The 20,630-nt window shown below is 46.3% G+C and overlaps 1 protein-coding gene across 1 annotated transcript; it reads left to right on the top strand.

The window, feature by feature from the left end:
- Positions 1-740: 740 nt before the first annotated feature.
- On the top strand, positions 741-17,242 carry SINHCAF (SIN3-HDAC complex associated factor). The gene is made up of 6 exons (XM_084262006.1): positions 741-772; positions 11,366-11,513; positions 13,456-13,555; positions 14,654-14,780; positions 15,949-16,099; positions 17,058-17,242. The coding sequence occupies exons 2-6, from the start codon at positions 11,386-11,388 to the stop codon at positions 17,218-17,220; spliced, it is 669 nt and encodes a 222-aa protein (XP_084118132.1). The 5' UTR covers positions 741-772; positions 11,366-11,385; the 3' UTR covers positions 17,221-17,242.
- Positions 17,243-20,630: the final 3,388 nt, after the last annotated feature.

Here is a 20,630-nt window from a genome sequence, read left to right as displayed (position 1 = left end):
CGCTCCCGCTCTGACGCAGCAGGAGAACTGGCGTGAGCCTCTGACTTTTCTTTTAGAGCGCGTTAGAGCGAGCCCTGCGTGGGACGAAGAAAAACCAAAACCAACCACCCAGACCGGCAAAAAAACTTTCCTTCGCGCAGCCAGAGGCCGCGAGCGCGCTGAGCTTTAGCGCCCGCGTCCCCGGTGCGGACCCCGCCGCGCTCTGCACGGGGAGGCGCCGGTTCTGGCGGCGGCAGCGCCGTTACAGCCGGCGGGGACACACTGCCCCGCGCAGCAGCGCTCTCGCCGCGCCGCGGGTCCGGTTTGTTTCGCGGGTTGCGGAGCGCTGGGCGCCATGCGGAGGCGGGCGGTGAGCGGGAAAGCCCCACCCCCCGCACCGCCCGGCGCCGCCGGGGAGGCAGGTGCCCGAGACGGGCCCGCGGGGGCCGGAACCCGCCCACCGGGCCGGGGGTGGGGCGGGGGAGCGGGCCGCGTGCGTGAAGTCATCTCCGTTGTCACAATGGGCAACACCTCCCTCCTCCCAGGCTTCCCGCGCGGCCTTTCTCCCTTAAAAGGACAATGGGGCGCGCAAAGCGCGAGAGGGTTTGATTGAGTAGAATGGAGCCGTGGGAGCGGCGCATGCGCAGAGAGGCGGGATGGGGGGGGGCGGGCAGGCTCTCGCTCCCGCCCCCGCCCGCCAGGGCTGGCCGCCAGAGCGCGGAGGGACCGGGGAGGTGTGGAGCGCCGGGGTACTGCCGCGCGCCGCACGGGTGTTGGTGGAGGCAGTAGAGCGGTGAGTGACTGCGTTTTCCGTCTGCTCGGGGAGAAAGCTGCAGCTGAGAAGGGACGGGAGGTTTAAGCCGGGTTTTCTTTTTGTTTGTTGCTGTTGGGGTCCTTGTTGGGGTTTGGGGTTCTTTTTGCTGGGTTTTATTTCGGCAGTGGGTGGCTTCTGTCGGGCACAAGTTAACCCCGGCGCCTGTCTTCGGTTCTGCTGTGGCGAAACGACTTTGCCGCCTTGAAACAGTTTGACGCGCATGGCTCCCGTGAGCCGCGTTTTCCTCCTTTTCTTCAGTTAGTGGAGTTTAAAGGAGGTGCTGGCGGAGGGAAACCCCCCGCGTTGTTGCAGACCTACCTGGGGAACTTTGACTTCCCACACACACGCGCACACACACGCACGCACAAAAAGGGATTTAAGCCCCAGGTCTCAAGAAGGAAGCGCAGCTGGGTTCCCGACGATTTGACTCCAAATCGGTCCCCAGCTGCAGAGCGGCTTGGGGGAAAGCGGCCTGCCAGGCGGTACCGGGCTGCACCTCTCCCTTTCCGGGCCGCGGCTGCCTAGCCTGGCCACGCGGGCCGCGAGGCACCGGCGGGAAGGGCGGTGCGGCCACGCCGCCCGTGCCTCGACAGTGCAGAGCGGGTGGCGCAGGTGCGGCTCCAGGCGCGACCCGCAGCCCCGCACCACACACCTGTAGCGCCGGCGCGCACAAGTTGGTGCCAGCGATGGGGGTGCGTGGTGTGTGTGTGTGTGCCTGCTTGCACACGGTGTTGCACGGGGGGGAGAGAGGGAAGTTGCTTTAATTTCTAGTTATCGCTGGGATTTACTGAGGGGTCAACGTCCGTGCGCGCCCCTCGGGACGTGGGGGGGAGCGGAAAACGTGCGTCTGTGGGCTTGTATGACATGTGCTGTCGGTCGCACGGGTCGCGGCGTGGGGCCTTGCCCGCTTTGGCGGGCGCCCAGCCGCCGGCCCGGTACTCAGTGGTGCTGGCGTGGAGACGGTACGGCGATGGCGTCCTGCCGCTCTCGTAACAGCGCGAGCGAAAGCCGTCCCCGTCAGTGTGTGCCCGCGCCCGCCGCCAACAGGTTTCAACTCCCGGTCCGCACGGGTTGTGCGCGGCTGGGAGCGAAGCGACGGGGTGGCCGGCGTGCCCCCGACGCGGCACGTAGGCAGCGCCCGGCTGCAGAGAAAACAAAGGGCTCGCATGTGCTGCGGGCGCCGCGGCTCCCTGGCGCGCCGGGGAAAAGCGCTTGTCCGCACGTAGGGGGGCGAAGTCTTGCCTCCAGGGGGCCTGTGTTGGTGGGGTAACACTTGTCCCGCGCGGGACCGTGTTATTTAGCGGCGGGGTGCCGGTTTTGGAGGACTTTGGAGGGATGATGAAACTTTGGATGCACATGCGCTCCCCTAGCTACCGCGCTGCACGCACGGCGCTGGTGTGCAGAGGCGCCCGGGCGAGTCCTGCCAGCCGACCCAAGATTGCCGCGGGGACGGGGGTCCTGGGGTGGAATTCCGTGTCGCCCCTGCAGTGGCGTACCCGCGTTACTGGGAGGTCTGCGGCGGCCCTTTGAAGTGCAACTGTTGCCATGTTTGAATTACGTCAGGCCCGAGCCACGAGGAACCAGTACGGGGCGGCGGGGAGACGGGACCGGACGGGACCGGGTGGGGGGGAGAGGGGAGGCTATCGCCCTGCTGGGACAGGGTTCGGTCGGGGTTCCCGGCAGGGCTGTGGCGGCTCGACCCCCGCTCCCCCCCGTGCCGGATGGGGCGGCTGCAGCGAGACCGCGTGGTGGGGCGGTGTTTGCAGCGCGGGGGCCGCCTCGCAGCGCACAGCTCCGCGCTCCGCTTCCCGGTGCGCCGCCTTCCCCTTCCTGCGATGTTTTAATTTATTTTTAATTTTATTCCTCTTTCGGCAAGTTAAATGCTTGGCAGCCCCGCGGATGGGGATCGGGGGGGGGAGGGGTGCCGGGGCTGCCCGCGTGTGTGCTCCCGCGGCTCCACCTGACCGGCAGGGCTGCCCGCGAAAGTAGGTCGTCCGCCCCCCCGGGGGGTGGTCTTTGTTCCCCGCGCTGCCGCGCCTCCGCCTGCCGCGGCCGTCAGCCGCCGAGCCGGCCCGCCAGCGGTAACGGACGGGCCTGGGGCGCCCCGCCGTGCCCGGGGCCAGCGCTTCCCCATCGTCACGCGGCGCTTGGTGGAAAGCGGCAGCAGCCTGTCCCGGGGGCTGCCGGAGAGACGCGGCCAACCTCGACCTTTGCGGGCATCTTACTTGTTTAATGGGGGGGCTAATGGGGGAGCTGTTCTGTGTGCGCGGGACTGGTTTGTTGGATGGGGGGGTGTGTGTGGTTTTGTTTTGTTTTCTGTTTGGTTTGGCTTTTGTTTTAAATTTAACCCTCGCAGCCGCGTTCTCCCTTTCATGAGATGAAAGTTGCTGTCTCCTTTCGTACACCCGTCTCCGGCTGCGTGTAGGTAAAGGGATTTAAAGGGACCTGCCAAACCTGTTGTTTACTGGGCTGTGCCTTAGTGCAGCGTGCACGGCTGAATTCTGCCTGTCCCGGGGCTCCCCCAACTCTGCCGGCGGTTCTCTTGGCTGGAACGGCCCCGGCTCTTCTAGGAAGAGCCTCGTCCCTGTCAGTCTGCTGACGACAGTCCTTTGGACCCAAATTATTCAATAATCATTACAATTGAAAAATCGTTTGGAGCGAGGCCCCGGTGCTGTAGTTGTGTAGGCAGCCGGTGGAGGATGCTGCCTCTCGATCTGCTGCTGTGTGCCCGGAGCACATGTCTCCTGGCTGGGCTGAAAGCAGGGCCTCTGCCGCTGTTCCCTCCTGCCTGGGGAGGGAAAGGAGAAGGCCCAGTGTCCCCAGTTGAGCCCAGGACTTGAAAAATGCATTTGTGTTGGGAAGCAGAGTAATGTACTTGAGCGCAGTCTGACTGCAGTGCTCTCTTTAATTTTGAAGTTTAATTCAGTGCTGGTGGTAGGTTGACAGCCACGGAGACGTTTGTTTGTCACTTTTACAGGGCAAGGCAGGAGGGTGATGGTTCCTCAGCAAACCCCTTTACTACTGTGTGCTTGCTTCCAAAGGTGAGACGTTGTCAGCAGAGCAAGTGTTTTCTGTGGAAACAGCCTTCAGCTAAGTCTGCACATTGACTGTGTGGCTCCCAGCTTTCTTAGAGAGAAAAAGATTGCACAAACCCTGCAGCATAGGAGCAGACAGCAAATTGGAGGCCTTTCTGCTGACACCAGTGAACACTGAACTCCTTTGGCACCCAGGTAGATTTCAGGTTTCTTGATCTGTGAGTCCGTGGTAGAGAATCAGCAAGTAGCAAGTCGTGGGATTTTTCAAACACACCCACAGGCATGCAGCATCCAGCTCCTACTGAAAGTAGGTGGGATTGAGTGCCAAAGCCTCTAGGAAAAATTCTTCCTCCCCACTGTCCCAGACGGATTCTCAAAGAGTTGCCTACACTTGCAGCCTTCCCTTAAAAAAATCATCACTGACTTCTTAGTAGAAGAAGCTAAAAAAGCTGATACATTCCCATGTGTTAAAAATAAACATTGTATCCATGATGTGTGTTTTATTGTTCATGCTGAACAGATTCTGTGTCACCAAATTGCTTTGCATTGATGCTTAACACCCAATGCTTCCTACCCCTTTAACTCCACATGCAGAGTCCTAGCTGACAACTGACTTCTGTTTCAGTTACATAGTTTGTAGCAGTTGCCTTACAACAGAAAGAAGAAGCTACTGAGCTGGGGCTTGAAAACCAAGTGGTTCAGCAGAAAACATGGGTGGGACTCCATTTCATGACTCAATCCTTTGCATTTCTGTAGAATGTGCTCAGTCCAAAGTCTAAGTGAAATGACCAGTAATTTACATGTTTAGGGGCATGAAAATGCATCTGTTTAAATGAACTAATTTCAGCTATTCTGCCAAATAATCATTACTTTTTATGTTCAGGTCCCCGTTAAGCATGTTACTGTCTTTAAAAAAGTTAACAAAAATCTCAAACCAACCAAACTGAACCCCAAACTGTTCAAGGTCTCATGATCTTAAGTGTCTGTGATGCTTTTTCAGTAGCATGTGATTGCAGACAGCATCATAACAGCTGTGGTGACTGCACCCAGATCACAGACTAAATGAACTCTGATGCTTGCTTGAGAACAGTCTCAAAGAACGTCTCAGGTTTTCCTTGCAGGGCTCTCAGTCGGGCTGAGCGTGCTGTTAGTTATGCAATAGGAGTTTCAGGCGGAGGGGTGGGAAACTGTATTTCGAGATGGAATGTCTGCAGGTGAGACAGGTTTGGGATAATTTTTTTTTCCCTATGCAAATCTTACTGATTATTGTTTTCATGCTTTGGCCTATCCAATCTGGAGCACTAACCACATGGCAGTTCAGAGGAACACCCAAGCGGCTTAGCTCTTCGCTTTCCTTGTCTTAATAGGTTAGGTACTTATTTCCCACTGAAAATCGGCAGGTAAGTAGGCTCCATTGTGACTTGACTTCTTCTGTAAACATAACTTAGAACTGACCCAGCTGGGATACTATGGTGGCTCAGACACGGAAAGAAAGGTCCAGTTTGGTTTTTTGATGCATGCTTGGTAGTTGCTGGCAGTTGCATCTGATATGCTAAGATTTTGCTGCACCTTGTGCATGCAGACACTGTGTACAACTACCAGCAAAAGAGCAAGCGAGTTATTTGCAGAGGAAAGATTGCTGAAGATGTAGATTTTGACATTTTACTCAGCTCATCAAGTGGATACTCCACAGAAGGCTGTCTTATTCAGATGTGCCTGGACTGTAGGTGGCCAAATATAGCTTTCCTCCAAGTAAAGTTGCTTAGGTGGAGAGATGAAGGGAAGCAGAAGGAAAATCGGAGGATATGTGGGACCAAAATAGCGTGAAGTATATGCAATTCTAAGGTTACAGTTATTTGAAATCAGTCATTCTGTTTTGAACTACAAGGACAGGTGGCAGCGTAAATAAACTTTTTTTGCAAATATTGAAGTTTTATTTTCAGATGACTTTAGCTAGCTTGGTCTCTTACTTGCTTGGAGCATTCTGGCTTTGGGCATGTTAAAATACGTTTTTTTAGGGGTCCAATTCTAACTTCTGTTCCAAAGTTTCTTTGCAGCTTGTAAACTTGGGGAGGAGGTGTGTTTACATTCAGCATCTGATACAGATCAGCTCCTCTGTTGATCTACAGTTCTCTATCCCACAGTTGATTTTCAGTAGCGGTATTGCAGTTTATTTCAGCAGAGGGACAGGCCCAAGAGTTTTAGTGAGACAAGCAACTCTGCTTCTGGCACCATAGGCAGCTCTGGAAGTATTCTTCATGTGTGTGCACTTGCAGATGTAAAAGCCAGAGAACATATATTCTTTCTATATTAAGGCATTTGTTTCTTTGCCTTTAAAAGAAAAAAAAAAAGGTGCCATTTTGGCTATGTTTCTTAGCTCCAATTAAATGCTGTAGAGATAAGCATTGTAAGATTTCTACTGGCAGGAACCGTCTGCATCAACATACGTAGGCCTAGATGATATTCTCCTGTATCCCAGCTTCAGGGAATCTGTGCCATAGGCTGTTTTGTACACAGAAGGGGAAACAAAATTATTTGCCAGGGGTTCTCTGCCTCTCTGACAAAGTTCTGAGTTGCACAAAGAGTTGAATGCTCCAGGGTCAGAGCAAGGAGGTGGGAGGAAAGGAAGGTATTGAGCAGTCAGACTGGCATCCCTCTGCTCTCCCATAACCCCAGGGAGTGTTTCTTTTTTAGCTTTGCAAGAAACAGGTGAGTGTGTTCCTTCTGACTGGCCTGATAATTGTGTTACAAAGGGAGACATGTCTGCCTTCTAGGAATTCCTTCCTTTCTGCTACAAAGGTTTTCATTCTTCTTGGGTGATCAGAAACAATGTAGATGGAATCTGGAAAGGCACATGAAAGTGGCTCAGCTTTTCTTACTTTAAAATCTAAAAGAGTTGAGAAGTTCTTTCCTAACTTAAAAACATAATTAGCATCTTAAGCAATACCTCCTTTCAATTTAGATCATCAAATTACATTTTGCAGAGAAAACTAAGCACCAAATTCTAGTCCTGACAGGTAACAAAAGCATGAAACCATTTTCACGCATGTATGATGCATGGCACTTTGTACCAACCTTTCACAAATAAAATAAGCAGTGTGGGATTTTTTATTCCCCACCTATTTTACCGTTCTCTGATAGACTCCCTTTCTCCACTCCCCCACCCCCCAAGAAAAGACTTTAGTTATGTGCTGCTTTTCCAAAAGTGAGAGGGGAGGAGGATGGAGAAAACTTGTTTCTGCAGTCTTTTCAGAGTCCAAGTTGATAAAGTTTACTAGCACAGGTAAATCTTAATTTCTGCAGAATTACAAATACAGTCCATGAGGACTTCTTATTCTTTGCTGGCAAGCTGTACCTTCCACTTCTGTACAATGCCAATTTAAAATATTTCACATGGTTCAATAACATGCTTAAATTTGACAAAATTATCTTGTGTAATGCTTTTTTAACTTTTGTGGAGCTACATTCCTTCTTGCCATCTTTTTATCTGTCCCAGATTTAACCTGGTTAAACTTGCACAAGCTATGTGTCAGGTGTTAAAGTTGCTGGCAGTCTTAACTCCCTGCTTCTAATTTGCAATCTAAGTGGCAAAGCTTTCAAGTTAGCCTTGTAAAGGGCCCAGATGTATGTACTTTGTAGTACACACATGTCTATGGCATTGTAGTGTCAACTCCACCATTAGACAATGCATGGTTTAGAATGGAAGCTGAGACAGAATTTTAAGTTTAGCAGTGCTGGTAAGTACTGCTAGACTTAAATGCTTCTACATTAGCTATTAAGCTCTCCAGCTGACAGACTATTTAGTGTATAATGGTCAAATGGCAACTGTTAAGGATTAAATGTTTAACTGGACTGACGCCTTCCATTTATAACTGCACTTCGGTGCAGTTGTCAGAGAAATCTGTTTTACTTGTGGTTTTGCTACTAGCTCTTCCTCATTCAGGCATGATGTATGATACTGTTGCTGACCATTCATCAAGTGGGAAACAGATGGCACTAGTTTCCCTTCTTTTGAAAGACTGTTGAAAGGCTGCTGGTGTTAGAATGGCAGCAACAATGCAAAACAAAATATTTTCAGAGCATACATGTCTGATGCCAGCCTTTGCCAGAACATTAATTGTAAAACATGTGTCTTGTTCTGCTGTGGTATAAACACCAGCTGGTCACATCGGCATCTGGATTTCTGGGAGAAGCCAGGTTAGAAAGTAGATCAAATATTGAGAGCAGTTGTGTGTCTTGACCTGTCTGTAACAGTTGAGATGTTCTTGATGTGTAAGTTTTGTGTCTGGAGTTAGTCTTTAATGTTAGCTTAAGAAAAGCACTAGACCACGAACTTAAGGTTGGGGTAGTCAAGCAAAATCTGAAATTTCTGTTTAGTAGCTGGAAATTCCCAGATGCACATGTTGGATCTCCAGAGGCCTGTTAAACGCAGTGTCTTCAAGAGACTGCCTCTTGAAGGAACACATTGGATGCTAAGAATCAAAATGTATACTTTTTAAGTGTTTGCCTGTTGTTTATTTGTCTTGACAGTCCAGGGATACTAACTGGATTTGCCTGTATATTCATATTCATCTCCTAAGTGTCCCGGAAAACATACCTAAGCAGAAGTAGAGAGTAGTTCTGAGTCAAACCATCCCTCAACAAAACCATTCAGTAGGTCACTAGTTGGATACCTTCTTTTGCTTAGTAGGCCTGTTCCTGGCATTCAGGCTGACGAATAGAGGGACCAGTGAGTCTCCTAAGAAGCCTGGCAGCATGTTCTGTGCTGGAGATTTGCACAAATCATCCTGGTGAGAACCCAGCCTTAGAAGAGCTCCTTGTTCTGTAAATGTACAGAACAAAGAAAGAGATACAGCATTTCAGGCCTGTGGCAAACTGTGAATTGGGAGAGAAGGGAAGACTTACCCCTCTGTCTCTCTTAAGTCCCTTTCTCAACAGGTTCTGTGAGGGGTTTGGTCAAGAAAAGCGTTTTTGAGAGTTGACTTGTGTCTTTCTACATGTTTGTGTAATAGTAATTGTGGGGAGATGTAACTGCAGTGAGCACAGAGTGGGCTTGTATTATAGTACGCTAGACTGAAACGTAGACATTTTACTTGGCTACCCCAACCTTATGTCTGTGGTCTGGTGCTTTTCTTTACAAAGTCAAAGACTAACAGCAGACACAAAATTTAAACAGCAAGAACATCTTGACTGTTACAGGGCAAGACACAGAACTGCTTTCAACAATTTGATTTACTTTCTGACCTAGTTTCTCACAGAAATCCAGATGTGGATGAGACAATCTCTGTCACCAGCTGGTATTTATACCGCAATAGAACAAGATGCGTGTTTTACAGTGTCCGAATAAGTGTACTGAAATGTACACTTTCAGCTGGTTTGGGATCCTTAATAGACTTCATGTAAGAGGATTAACCAATAACATCAGATAAAATTTTTCTTGTCTGTTACTCAGGAGCCTGGGAAACTTGTGTGTTTGTTTTGCAGTGCTGCCATGTTCTGTCCTTCCCCTCTGAGGGTGGGGGTTTGTACTTTCATGTCTCTAGAGGAGTGGGACTAGGCCTGGGTGGCTCACTAGCTTTTACTGTGGTCCTGCAAAAATGCAGGGGATTTTTTTCCCCCATGTGCAATCTCCATCCATAAGGTAAGCACAGTGGCATACTGTAGAAGCTTATTTTCAACCTCACCTGAAGCTGCTTGTCAGATTACTTTATTGCTGTAATGATGTGGCAAGTCTTGGTGCTGTTGACTGATGATTTCAGGTTCATTTTCTCTGTCCTTATGCAGGATATTAAAATTCTTGCCTTCCTGCAGGTGGAAGATTTGGGGACAGATCTCTGTGCCACATACATTCACCAAGTTGGATTTCTGGGACTGAGAAGTGAGAGGGAACTCCCTCTCAGCAGACTTGCCCACAAGTGATGGAGATGTTGCTCTTCTGAAAGTCCTCCCTGAACTGCTGGGTCTTTCAGTAGCATTTGTGGGGAGGCGAGGTAGAGTCCTGTTAGCTTCTGCGGGAATATAATGACTTGGCCATTTGTTAAGGGAAGAGGGGGAAATCTGGTGCTACTTCCGTGTCTTATCTAATTTTAATTTTTTCAAAGCAGTTCTCAGCAATGGGAACCTGTTCTCATGGAGCTTTCTGCAGTCTGTCCTCTGTCTGAGCAGATGGTATGTGCTAAGATGCAGCAGAGGTGGCTGCCCTTGCCCTGCAACAGGTGGTTGAGGCAAACCTTGCACCATGGTCTGTTTAAAACACAACTTCTGGGAATGGTCCCCACCTGTGTTACAAGACAGATGCTGAGTGGACTGTGAGGGCTTGCTATGTGTCCAGGCCCAGCGCCAGGAAAGCACCAGCTTTGCTTGGATGCTGGTTTGTTTTTCTGAAGCACTGTGGTAACTGTTTGCTCTGAAAGCCATCCTGTGTCACACTGCCTAACAGGATTCTGCGCTGGGGAGTACCTGGTGCCTGGGGGGAGCCAATTTTTGGTAGTGGGGATTTGGCATGCGAAGGGGTCTTTTTTGTGGTGACTAAAGTAAATCGACTTGTAACTAAAACTTTCTGGAAAACACTTCCACTGTATGTTAATTGTTCGGACAGCAAATGCCAGCCCAGGTGTACTGGAAAGGAGAGGCAGACTTCTTTAAGAGCCCCATGGCTTTTGGCTTGCTGAGCCAATGCTGAGTTTGCAGAGCTGGTGGTTAAGAATAATCAGCCTCACTGTAAGGGAGTACCTTTTGCTCCTGTGTCATTGGGCAGTGGCTGGGATGTGTGGTAGGTACATGCTGAAATGTGCCTCCGGGCTGCTCCCCAGCCCTTCTCTAGCTGGGTTTCCTTCCCATGGAAAGCAGGGCGGGGAAGATAGGAAGGCGAGAACTGAGCCTGTGCTGAGATGGAACTGGGATGTGTCTGGGATGCTCACCCAGTCCTGAGAGTCAAAAAGTGCTCCTGGGTCCAGTGGTGCAGACATGGCCATTGAGGGACAGCTGGGTGGCACTCCACCCCGCTGTTTTTAGAGCGGTTTTTCAGGTATGTCTGCCCTACAGCCTAGAGGTACAACTGCAGCTCATTTAAAATTACTCCTACTCGCTTTCAACAAAGTTTGGCAGGGATGTTTCCAGCAAACACAAGTGGTGGTGATGACAACAAGGTAGTTCCAGGGACCCAGGGTTCAGTTGCCAACTACTCATGCAGGGGCTGAGGCAGGTTTGTGCAGCCTGTCCTGCCACATGGGTAGGGTCAGCTGTGATCACACTGCTGCGTTGTGCTGTTGTAGATGTTCCCTTAGAGTAGAATTGAGCAGTGAATGAGTTCAGTATTGCTTAACAATCCAGCTGTTGTAAATATTTTTAATTTTTTTAAAAACATTGTATTCTAGGTGCATCTGCTCTGCTGGGGCAGTGTAGGCGAGAGCTGTGGACTGATCTGGGACTTTCCCATCCTTGAAATTTTATTTTTGGGTTGCCCAGTGAATTGGTAAGGCTTTGCTTTCAGTATCTAAGAGTGATAAGTAACACCAGTTCCCGTTTCTTTTCACAGGCTACAGCTGGGAGGAAAAGATGTTTGGCTTTCACAAACCGAAGATGTATCGGAGTATAGAGGGCTGCTGTATTTGCAGAGCTAAGTCTTCCAGTTCTCGTTTCACTGACAGCAAACGTTACGAAAAGGATTTCCAGAACTGTTTTGGGTAAGATCCCATTCTTTAGTTAACATCATGGTCAGTGGTGGTGTTGAGCTCGATGCCACCAACTCTTGCTCCAAGAGACCAAAAGATAAGGTTAGCAGAGGTGGGTGATGGGGGAAGGCTGGCTTTTCAGCTTCCTCACAACTTTCCTGGTCAGGCAAGGAGAAGCTGGATCCTCTGCTGCTGCTTGCAGTACCGTTTGGTAGTCTGATGTCGCTGCCAGTGGAGAGCTGCTGTGGTTCATAACAGTGAAGTGTCAAGGTTGTGCCTCTCCTGCCTTGCAGCGCATGCAGGGATTCAGACCCCGCTCTCACTGCGTTCTGCATGTGTTCACTAGAAGTGTAGATTCCTTCACTTTTCCCCACACACATTTCTGGTGGTAAACAGCAGGGGTCTGTGGAGGTTTTCTGTGGCTCTGGAGATTCAAGAACATTAAACAAAACTCGATGGGTAACTATTCAGCAGTTCCCTGTTTCAGGTATTGCTGCCTTTGTTCAAATAGGACATATCAAAGTGTTACTAAAACTCATTGGAAACCCATTCTGATGGAAAGTTAGCATCAAGTAATTAGCTTTCCAACTAGATACCATTGCACACAAGGTTCCTTGAAAGCATTGGTAAGCAAAACAGTAAATACCAGTGATTTCTTGTGACCTTGTAATTTTTTTGAAATGTCTCCTAAGACCTTTGAAATTCTGTCTAAAATTGTGTCCCTAAATTGCCAGCAAAGCAAATTCTTCTGTGATAACTTGTAATGAGTTTTCACTCTGTTTATTTAGAAATTTTTTTTCTGAGACAAGATTTTTTCCTGTTTATACTGTGGTTTTCCATGAGACACTTTCCCTGGAAAAATGTCTGTTGTCAATAGATATTTTCTGCTTTTTCTTCAGGATGAAGTGGGAAATTTCATGCATCATATTAAGAACCATACAGATATCAGTATGGCTGCTCTTGTCTCAAGTGCTTAATGTAGTGTGTGTAGATCTTTGCAGTCTTTAGAAATAGTTCCTTCTCCTGTCCTTTTTCTAGAAGCACTTAGTCCAAGAACTGAAAGAACAAAACCAAATTTTTATAGCACTTTACTGTGGATTTCTGTACATAAGTACGGTGCTGACAGTTTTCTTCATCATATTTCTTGTTTACTGACCTTGGCAGTGGCAAGACTGTGTGAAGGACTATTGCTTTTCTGTTGTTGCTAACTACAGTAAAGAAGCTTGCAGTATACCAGGGCCTTTGGTCTTATGCTATCTGAAATATGTTTGCCAAGGTAAAAATGCAGCCTTAACACTGAGCAAACAATGGCTTATCTGAGCCTGCCCTGTTCATGTAAAAATACTTCAAAGTCTTCCCATTTAAATAGCTGAAGAATTCCACAACATATCCCCTTTATATTTCTTTAGCATGGATTAGCAGTAGAGATGCTTTCTGAAGAAAGCTCATTAAAAGGAGTGGGTCTTGCTGTCATTCCAGTGGAAACCTTATCCTATGCTTATGCAGGAGTTGTTAGGTGGTATTTGTTACTCATCCTTGAAGCTCTGAATAAGCTTTTGTTGGATCTCTGAGGTCTGTTGCCAAATGTACATTCAAGGAATATGATTATTCCTCCTCCTTCCCTCTCCATTCAAACCCATCAACCCACTAGAACTATGTGCTGGTTTGTTTGTTGATTTTTTTGATTATTTTTTTTTTTTTTTAATAAAAGCAACTCAAAGTGATGAAACTGTTTTAGTGCCTGTCTGGAGGCAAATTACCTGTTTTAATTATGTATGGAAGAGTGAAAGCAAGACCTGGTCTTTAAATGGCAGTGTTTGTGCATCCCAGGTGAATTGCAGTGCTCAAAACCCAGAACTTGATAATACTTTTCTGTCAATTTTTACACTTCTTGCTGTTAACAGGTGGGGGTTATGTTTATTAATTGTGGTTGTTTTGCTTTTGTTTTCACCAGGCTCCATGAGGCCCGCTCAGGAGATATTTGCAATGCCTGTGTCCTTTTAGTGAAAAGATGGAAAAAATTGCCAGCGGGATCAAAAAAAAACTGGAATCATGTTAGTCATTTCTTTTTCCTCACCTCAAAACTAACTCATCTCTGACTTAGCCTACCCTGCTAGAGGGGGAAGGTGCAGACAAGTACTTGGGGTGTGCTGTTTCCCCCCACACTCTCCCACTTCCAGCATCTCAAAATCTTTCCTGGAGTATTTCCTGTTTTTTTTGTGGCTTTTACCTGTCTCTTGGCATGTGTGCAGATGGTGATTGTGCATGCCCAGGATGGAATCACAGTCTAACTTACCTTGTAATTCCTTGTTGTCACAAGCTCATAAGTAGTCAAAAGTCTCTTAATGACATTCAAAACACTTCAAATTTTGCCTCTATCCAAAATTGGTCACGGCTTGCTTTTTTTTTTATAAAGCATTTTGTTTGGGGTTTTTTTAATAGTTTGAACAAGCAAGGTGACTTGCTCAAGCAACACAGAAATCCACTTTGTTTAGTCAGGTAATTACAATGACTAATACATCACAGCTCTTCCCACTTGCCTATTCTGTTTTGATACATCTAATTCAGTTTGGACCTAGGGCTGGGAAGAATACACAAAGAATAAGGATTCTTTGTGTATCTTACAACCATTATTCACAAAGCCTTGCTGGTAGTGGGAGCCAGAACTATGATTATTGCTACTACTATTTAATTCAGAAGTTGAATTGTTTGGGTTTTTGTTTTGGGGTTTGTTTTAGTTTTGGTTTTTTTTTTTTTGTGGTTGGTTGGTTGGGGGTTTTTTTGGTTGGTTTTGGGTGGGGTTTTTTTAATTGTCAAACTCTAGGGCAAATGTTTGGCAGACACTCCAGACACTCTTAACTGAACCTGTATTGGCTTAAACAACTGTTGTCTACTAAACTGAATTTGGCAAAAATAGGAAGAAGGCAAAAGTTGAACTGAGTGTGCTTTTTAAACTAGTGTACTGCTTTTTCGTACTGACTTAGCCTCTTGCAAACTAGATTTAAATGAAACACAGGAGCGTTGAGCACAGAACTGCCTTGCTTTAACTATTGGTTTTGAACACCTTCAGCTAAGTCAGTACAGGTACTGTGAATAGGGCAGTATCTGGGTATGATGCAGAAGTATTAATGTATGCATTTTCTGTGTTCTAGGTGGTAGATGCCAGGGCTGGACCCAGTCTTAAAACAACATTGAAACCAAAGAAAATGAAAACTCTGCCTGGAAGCAGAATAAAGAGCAATCAAATCAGCAAACTGCAAAAGGAATTCAAGCGGCACAGTAAGTGGATCCAAAGAGATTTTGTCAGTAAGCTTTGGCCTCCCCTAACATAGCTTACTGTTAACTGGCTAAGCTTTAATCACCATCTAGATTGAATTGTATGTTCACACATGTAGATGCTCCCTGCTTTCACAACCTCTCATCCTCCAAGGTCTTGAGAAAAGGGTGGAATGAGGAGGAAGAGCATGTGTGGAGGGTGAGCTGTGAGACAGGTGGGGAAGCAGTTAGGGTGAGTGAGGAGCCTGGTTTGATAGTGTAGGCAATTGATTGTAGCTTATGCCCCACATGTAAGTGACATGTCTGTAGAAAGAACTTCTTGGGCAAGAAGTTTCATTGAAACTGAAGTTTGAAGAGGTTTCCCACCACTCTGTAACGTGCTATATCGATTTCCCCAAGAAGCATTGTTCTGTTGATACTGCTATCAGTCTTTTTCTTCCATACATGTTTTCAGCTCAGGCTTTCTATTTAGCTTAGATTCCCCTGCCTGTACTGCCCCTTTAAATTCCTACCATGTTTTCTCTGTATAGCTTCCTCACACCTTCCTCTGCTGGTCTCAGTGATTTCTTTTCACTAGCACTTAAGACTCTCAAAATAGATTTGCATTCATAGCTTTCTAACAAAGCCATCTGTCAGTTACGCTCTAAATATATATGTCAGAACTTCAAGGGTTTGGGTTTTTTCCCTAAAGCAAACCTTCCAACTTGTTAACTGTTGCTGACTTGGTCTTACCTCTTTGTTTCAATTATTCTATGTGTCCTGAAGGAAAGGCTGTCCAAAGAGCCTGGCCCAAAGAGCTTGCTAATTGTCTGATTGTGTTATGGTAGGTGCTAGAGATGGTAACTAAAAAGGTAGGCTAGTAGATACTCTGTTATGGTCTGCTTCTGCACTGAGTCCCTAGCTCATAGTCTCAAGCCAGCAAAAGCTCAGAACTAGTGTTTGTAAGGCTTTCACTGAATGGGTAAGAAAGGAGACTTACAGTGAAAGTATGAAGTCTGAAGTGCAACCCCCCCATCATCTTCAAGGATCTTCCAGTGATTCTGGAGCAAGATTAGGGTCAAAACCTCTGCAACTCTTCTTTAATCTGCTTGCAACCTTACTTTTCAAGTCAGGAAGACTACAAGTCATCGGATGCATGTCCTGATTCTTCTATCTGTTCTTTCCCCTATAGATTCCGATGCCCACAGTACCACTTCGAGTGCCTCCCCAGCTCAGTCACCCTGCTACAGTAACCAGTCTGATGATGGCTCCGACACAGAGATGAGTGCTGGGTCCAACAGAACGCCAGTTTTCTCCTTTTTAGATCTTACATATTGGAAAAGGTAAAAAGCAACAGGTGGTGTACCCTGCAGATAGCAATTCACTTCACATACACAGTGCTTGATTCTGCTCCTTCAGAAATTTGCTCCTGCTGAACTTAATTAGATGTAAAGATATAATTTAAGTCACAGGAGTATTACACGATATCTGTCTGTGGAAAGAAATGCCATGTGTTGTAAGACATTTTCCTTCTCTTCCTCCAGTTCCCTGAATACTAACACAGCTGCCAGAAGATGTTTTTACTTTTTTGGGGAGTAAGAGATAATATTCCTGACAGTTACTGACTGGTTTTAAAACTATGCGTTGTAGACATAATGTGTTATCAGCTATATGTCTTCCTGGCAAGCTGAGAGCTTGGCAGAAAGACATATCATTTGTTTTGGATGACCTGTGATGTTAGTCATTTAAAAAAAATAAAATTTAAAACCCAAACAAACAAAAAACCCAAAACAAAACAACAAAGAACCCCACCCAAAAAAACCCACCCCTGGAGTGAGAGGAAGACCACAAGACTTTCTGGAAGCTGATGGGCTTGTTATCTTTTATTGCATGTTGTGACACAGTAATCCCTTGTTTTGCTAATTCATGTATCAAAAATGTTGTGACTCTGCTGTCTCCTCTCAAACTGTGTTTGCAAGTGCATTGAAGCCAAGGTTATTTTGGCCCAGATAGTTTCAGATACACAACTTCTCTTGGAAGCAAAACTGGAAATTAGTTTTCTAATGACAATGGTTTGGGTTGGGTTTTATTATTCTTTTTTTTTTCACATAGCAGTGTTGAGGATTTAGACGCAGACTTGGTGGTGGTTGTTTTTTTTTTTTTTTTAAGCAGCCTTTACCCCCTGTCCTGTGAGCCAGAGGCTCAAAAAAGTAGTTTTTTGGGTCACTAATATTTCTTTTTCTTTTTACATTTCTGTAAATTCAGTATTCTAAACCACCAACTATCTGTCTTTCTCTTCAGGCAAAAGGTCTGCTGTGGAATTATTTACAAAGGGCGTTTTGGGGAAGTCCTCATAGACACTCATCTCTTCAAACCTTGCTGTAGCAATAAAAAGTCTGCCACTGAGAAACCAGAACAAGAAGGACCACAATCTCCAGCAATCTCCACCCAAGAGGAGTGGTGACTTCCTTGGATAGCTGCAGAAGGTTATACAGATCTCTTATTCTCTGGAAAAATACTAGAAAAGTGACTCTTCACTTTGGACACCTGCTATGCTGCCAAAAGACTATTCCCTAGAACTGTTTTGGGTTTTACTGCTACAATTCCACAAACTCTGAAGCCAGTTTGTATCCTTTCAGAAAGACTGTACATAATATTTAAGATGCTGTGGAACACTTAGCAAAGCTGAATGCTGCTGCGAGGTTGTCCCTCTGATCTTCCACCTCCCTTTCCCCCTCCCCCACTTGCTTCACAAATGAACATAAGGATGGGGTTTTTGTATATTAAAGTGTATGTAGTTCATCTTTCTGTATTGAAAGAAGCAGTGGTGTAAGGCATTTTTTAAAAGTTGGTTAGTAACCTCCCTTAAATCCCCAAGAAAAAAATTTCATTCTTAGATACATTATGAGTCAATGAGGTGAACTAATACACAGAAATGTTTTAAGTCACCTCTCTAGTTATATAAACATATATTTTTTTAAAGGTGTGGAGATTTCACCCTATACTACTGATGTAACAAATATTTCATCCTTCCTATGTGACACAGACTGGCAAACTGCAGACATCTTTATGACAAGTGGTAGTTATCAGAGAAGACCCCCAACTTAAAATGGTCTTGAGAGGAGGTGGGAGAGCTCTCTTCCTTAAGGAGGAAGATTTACCTAAGAACTGAACATAATTAATTAGGAGGCTACTTTATTTGAACCCAACAGCAGACACCCTGGCCTTCATGTAGTAACTGACTGGTGATTAGAGGTGGACCAAGGAAACACCTTGATGTCAGAGTAGGTGATGGCTGAAACTGAGTGACTGCCATCAGTTGGCCCAGTGCAGCTGAAATGTGACTATAGACCAGACTTGCTGGTTTGGGACCTGACAAAGAACCTAACCCCTTTGCTGAAGCAAATCATGCCTCTGGTCCAGGGGCTTGATCTGACTGCAGCCTGGGGTCTGGATTCACTCTTGCTGTTTCAGAACTTTTCCCCTTGGTGTTTGGGTTTTGGTTGGTTTGTTTAAATGATCAGTGCTTGTGTGATTGCTCGACTTGCTGGCTGCAAATTAGGAAGAGTGCTGTTAAGAATGGTGCTGTACCGAATTGAGGCAGCTCTGTTTGCATACATGATCAAAAGGTAGTAGTTCTTCATAAATTCACAGACACACTTGTGTGCAAACCATTGTGACGCTCCTTCAAACTTTGCTTTGCCTGGAGGGCAGAAGCAGCTTCCTGGAAGACTGCTGCAGTTTTAGCTCCCAGTTGCTTCATGTTCCTTTTATGAAGGTTTAATTGGGAATTCTGCTTTTTTTTATTCGTTTGCTTCTGGTTTGGGGGGAAGGAGGGGATTTTTATTACCCTTATTCTTTTGGGATATTCTAAAATGGATTGCTACAAGCTTTCCATTTGGTGAGTCATCTGCATAATACTGTGGTGGGTAGGGCTTAGGACTGGATTTCCATTCAATCTCACTTCCTGAAATGAACAGTTTAGTGTGTGAAACTATAAGTAGGGAAAAATATGAAGGTTTTAAGAGGAACCTTTACCCTCAAAGCTTGATTCTCCCCCCCACTGGGTAAGTCAACCTCTGGAGAGAAACATCAGGGGAAACAGGGCTTTGACTTATCACAGCCTTACAACTTGGGAGCTTTTGTTGGTCTGTCTTTGTTTTTCCTAAACTCTCTGAGATTCTGAAGGAAGCACAAAGCTGCCTACCTTGCTTTCATCTGCAACCAAATAGAATCATTTACGTTGGAAAATAACCTTTAAGATCATCAAATCCAACCACAGATAAAATGGATACTTGCTTGTATAACAACTTAACGAGGTTGGCCTTGTCTAATAAGGGCTTGAACAAGTCCTAGTTGTTTTTGCAGACATCTGCTTGCATTTGAATTTGTGTCTTCAGCATCAGTAATTCTGTACACCTAAGGCTGCAGTATTGGTGGTAGGATGTGCTCTGATATGGATCATCTCTTCTGTATTTATTTATTTATTGCTAGATTTCAACTGCCAACTGCTTCCCCATCTCCCTCTCACCTCTTCCATTTCCCAGTAGTAATGCAAAACGAACTGTATGTAGTCATGCACTTTGTATTAATGTATTAGAAATTATGGAACCCGTTTTGTACTTTTATACTGTTCTGCCACTTGTAATCAAAACTTTTTTTTTACTAGGGTAATGAATAAATTTAGACTTAATTAGAAAATAAACAACTTGTGTTTATTTCAACTCCTCTCCTGTTAATTTAACTTAGGGTTTGAACCAGCCCAGACAATCCATGTTTCTGTTTGAACAAGACTTGAAAAAAATTTTTGTGAGGAGGTTTTGGCGGGGGTGTGTGTGGTGTGTGAGAATTCTCTTCCTATTTAATATAGAAGGAGCAGAACAAGGGCAGGAGATGGTGTTTATTATGATAGACAGCTGTCTCAAAGCAGAATCACAGCTCTTGATCCTTAGCACTGCCTCTGTCTTGGATGTTACTTTACTGGGAATGGGTGTTGCTGAAGGACTGTGCTCCCGAGGAGCTGGGCGGGTGGCTTGCTCTCTACCTCACTGGTGTTCAGCTGGAGACCAGCTGAAGCAACAGCTTTGGGGAGTTGGTACTGACCACTTACGGAAACACCCCTTTCCACATCCAGATGAGTTAGTGTAAGACAGCAGTGCTGGAGCTTGGAGTGTTTCTTCCCATGATAGGTGTAGTCATCTCAGGCTCCAGCAGAGACACTACACTGGCTGTTGTCTTAAAAATTGAGCATGATATTTGTGTAGAACTCATTGCAGTGAAAGCTCTGCATAGACTGCAAGACCACGTGATTTTAGTACGATAGCATCTGTTTTGGACATACTTTTATCTGCTGTGGATGGCTGGGCATGATTCAGCTCATCTAAAATGTAAAGCTCTGTGTGAAGGAACTGTGAAGATGCAGGTGCACCAAAAGGTGGTTTAAAGCAGGTAACCTGGTGCATGCCCCCACTCTGCCATTTCCACACTTTTTCAAATAATTACACCTTTTCCTTCTTTTCTTACTGCTGCTGCATGCTAGTGAGAGCTTGTCGCCCCAGGGGACTGTGACATATGCCTTGCCCTATAGTCTCCTGCCCAACAGAAGACTGATGGGAAAGGGACAGACTGACCAGGTGTCCTCAGCCTTCAGTGCTGGGCATGGGAAAGTACAATCCGTGGCCTCAGTCCTCGCCCTCACCCGTGGCTGTAGGCTTCTCTACACCACACTCACTGTTCCCAGCGGTTTCCGAGCCTCAGTGAGAACCTGGCCCCAGGTTTCTGCTGAAGCCAAACAGCACGGGGAGAGCAGGAAATGGACTGGGGAATGTGCTCCTTGTGGGTGAGGCTTGTTAGAAAATGTGGGAATTGGGGCAC

Source organism: Gallinula chloropus, assembly GCF_964237585.1.
Source record: "Gallinula chloropus genome assembly, chromosome: 1".
Lineage (NCBI taxonomy): Eukaryota > Metazoa > Chordata > Aves > Gruiformes > Rallidae > Gallinula > Gallinula chloropus.
Note: the sequence above shows the minus strand (reverse complement) of the source record. Positions and strands in the feature narration are given on the sequence as shown.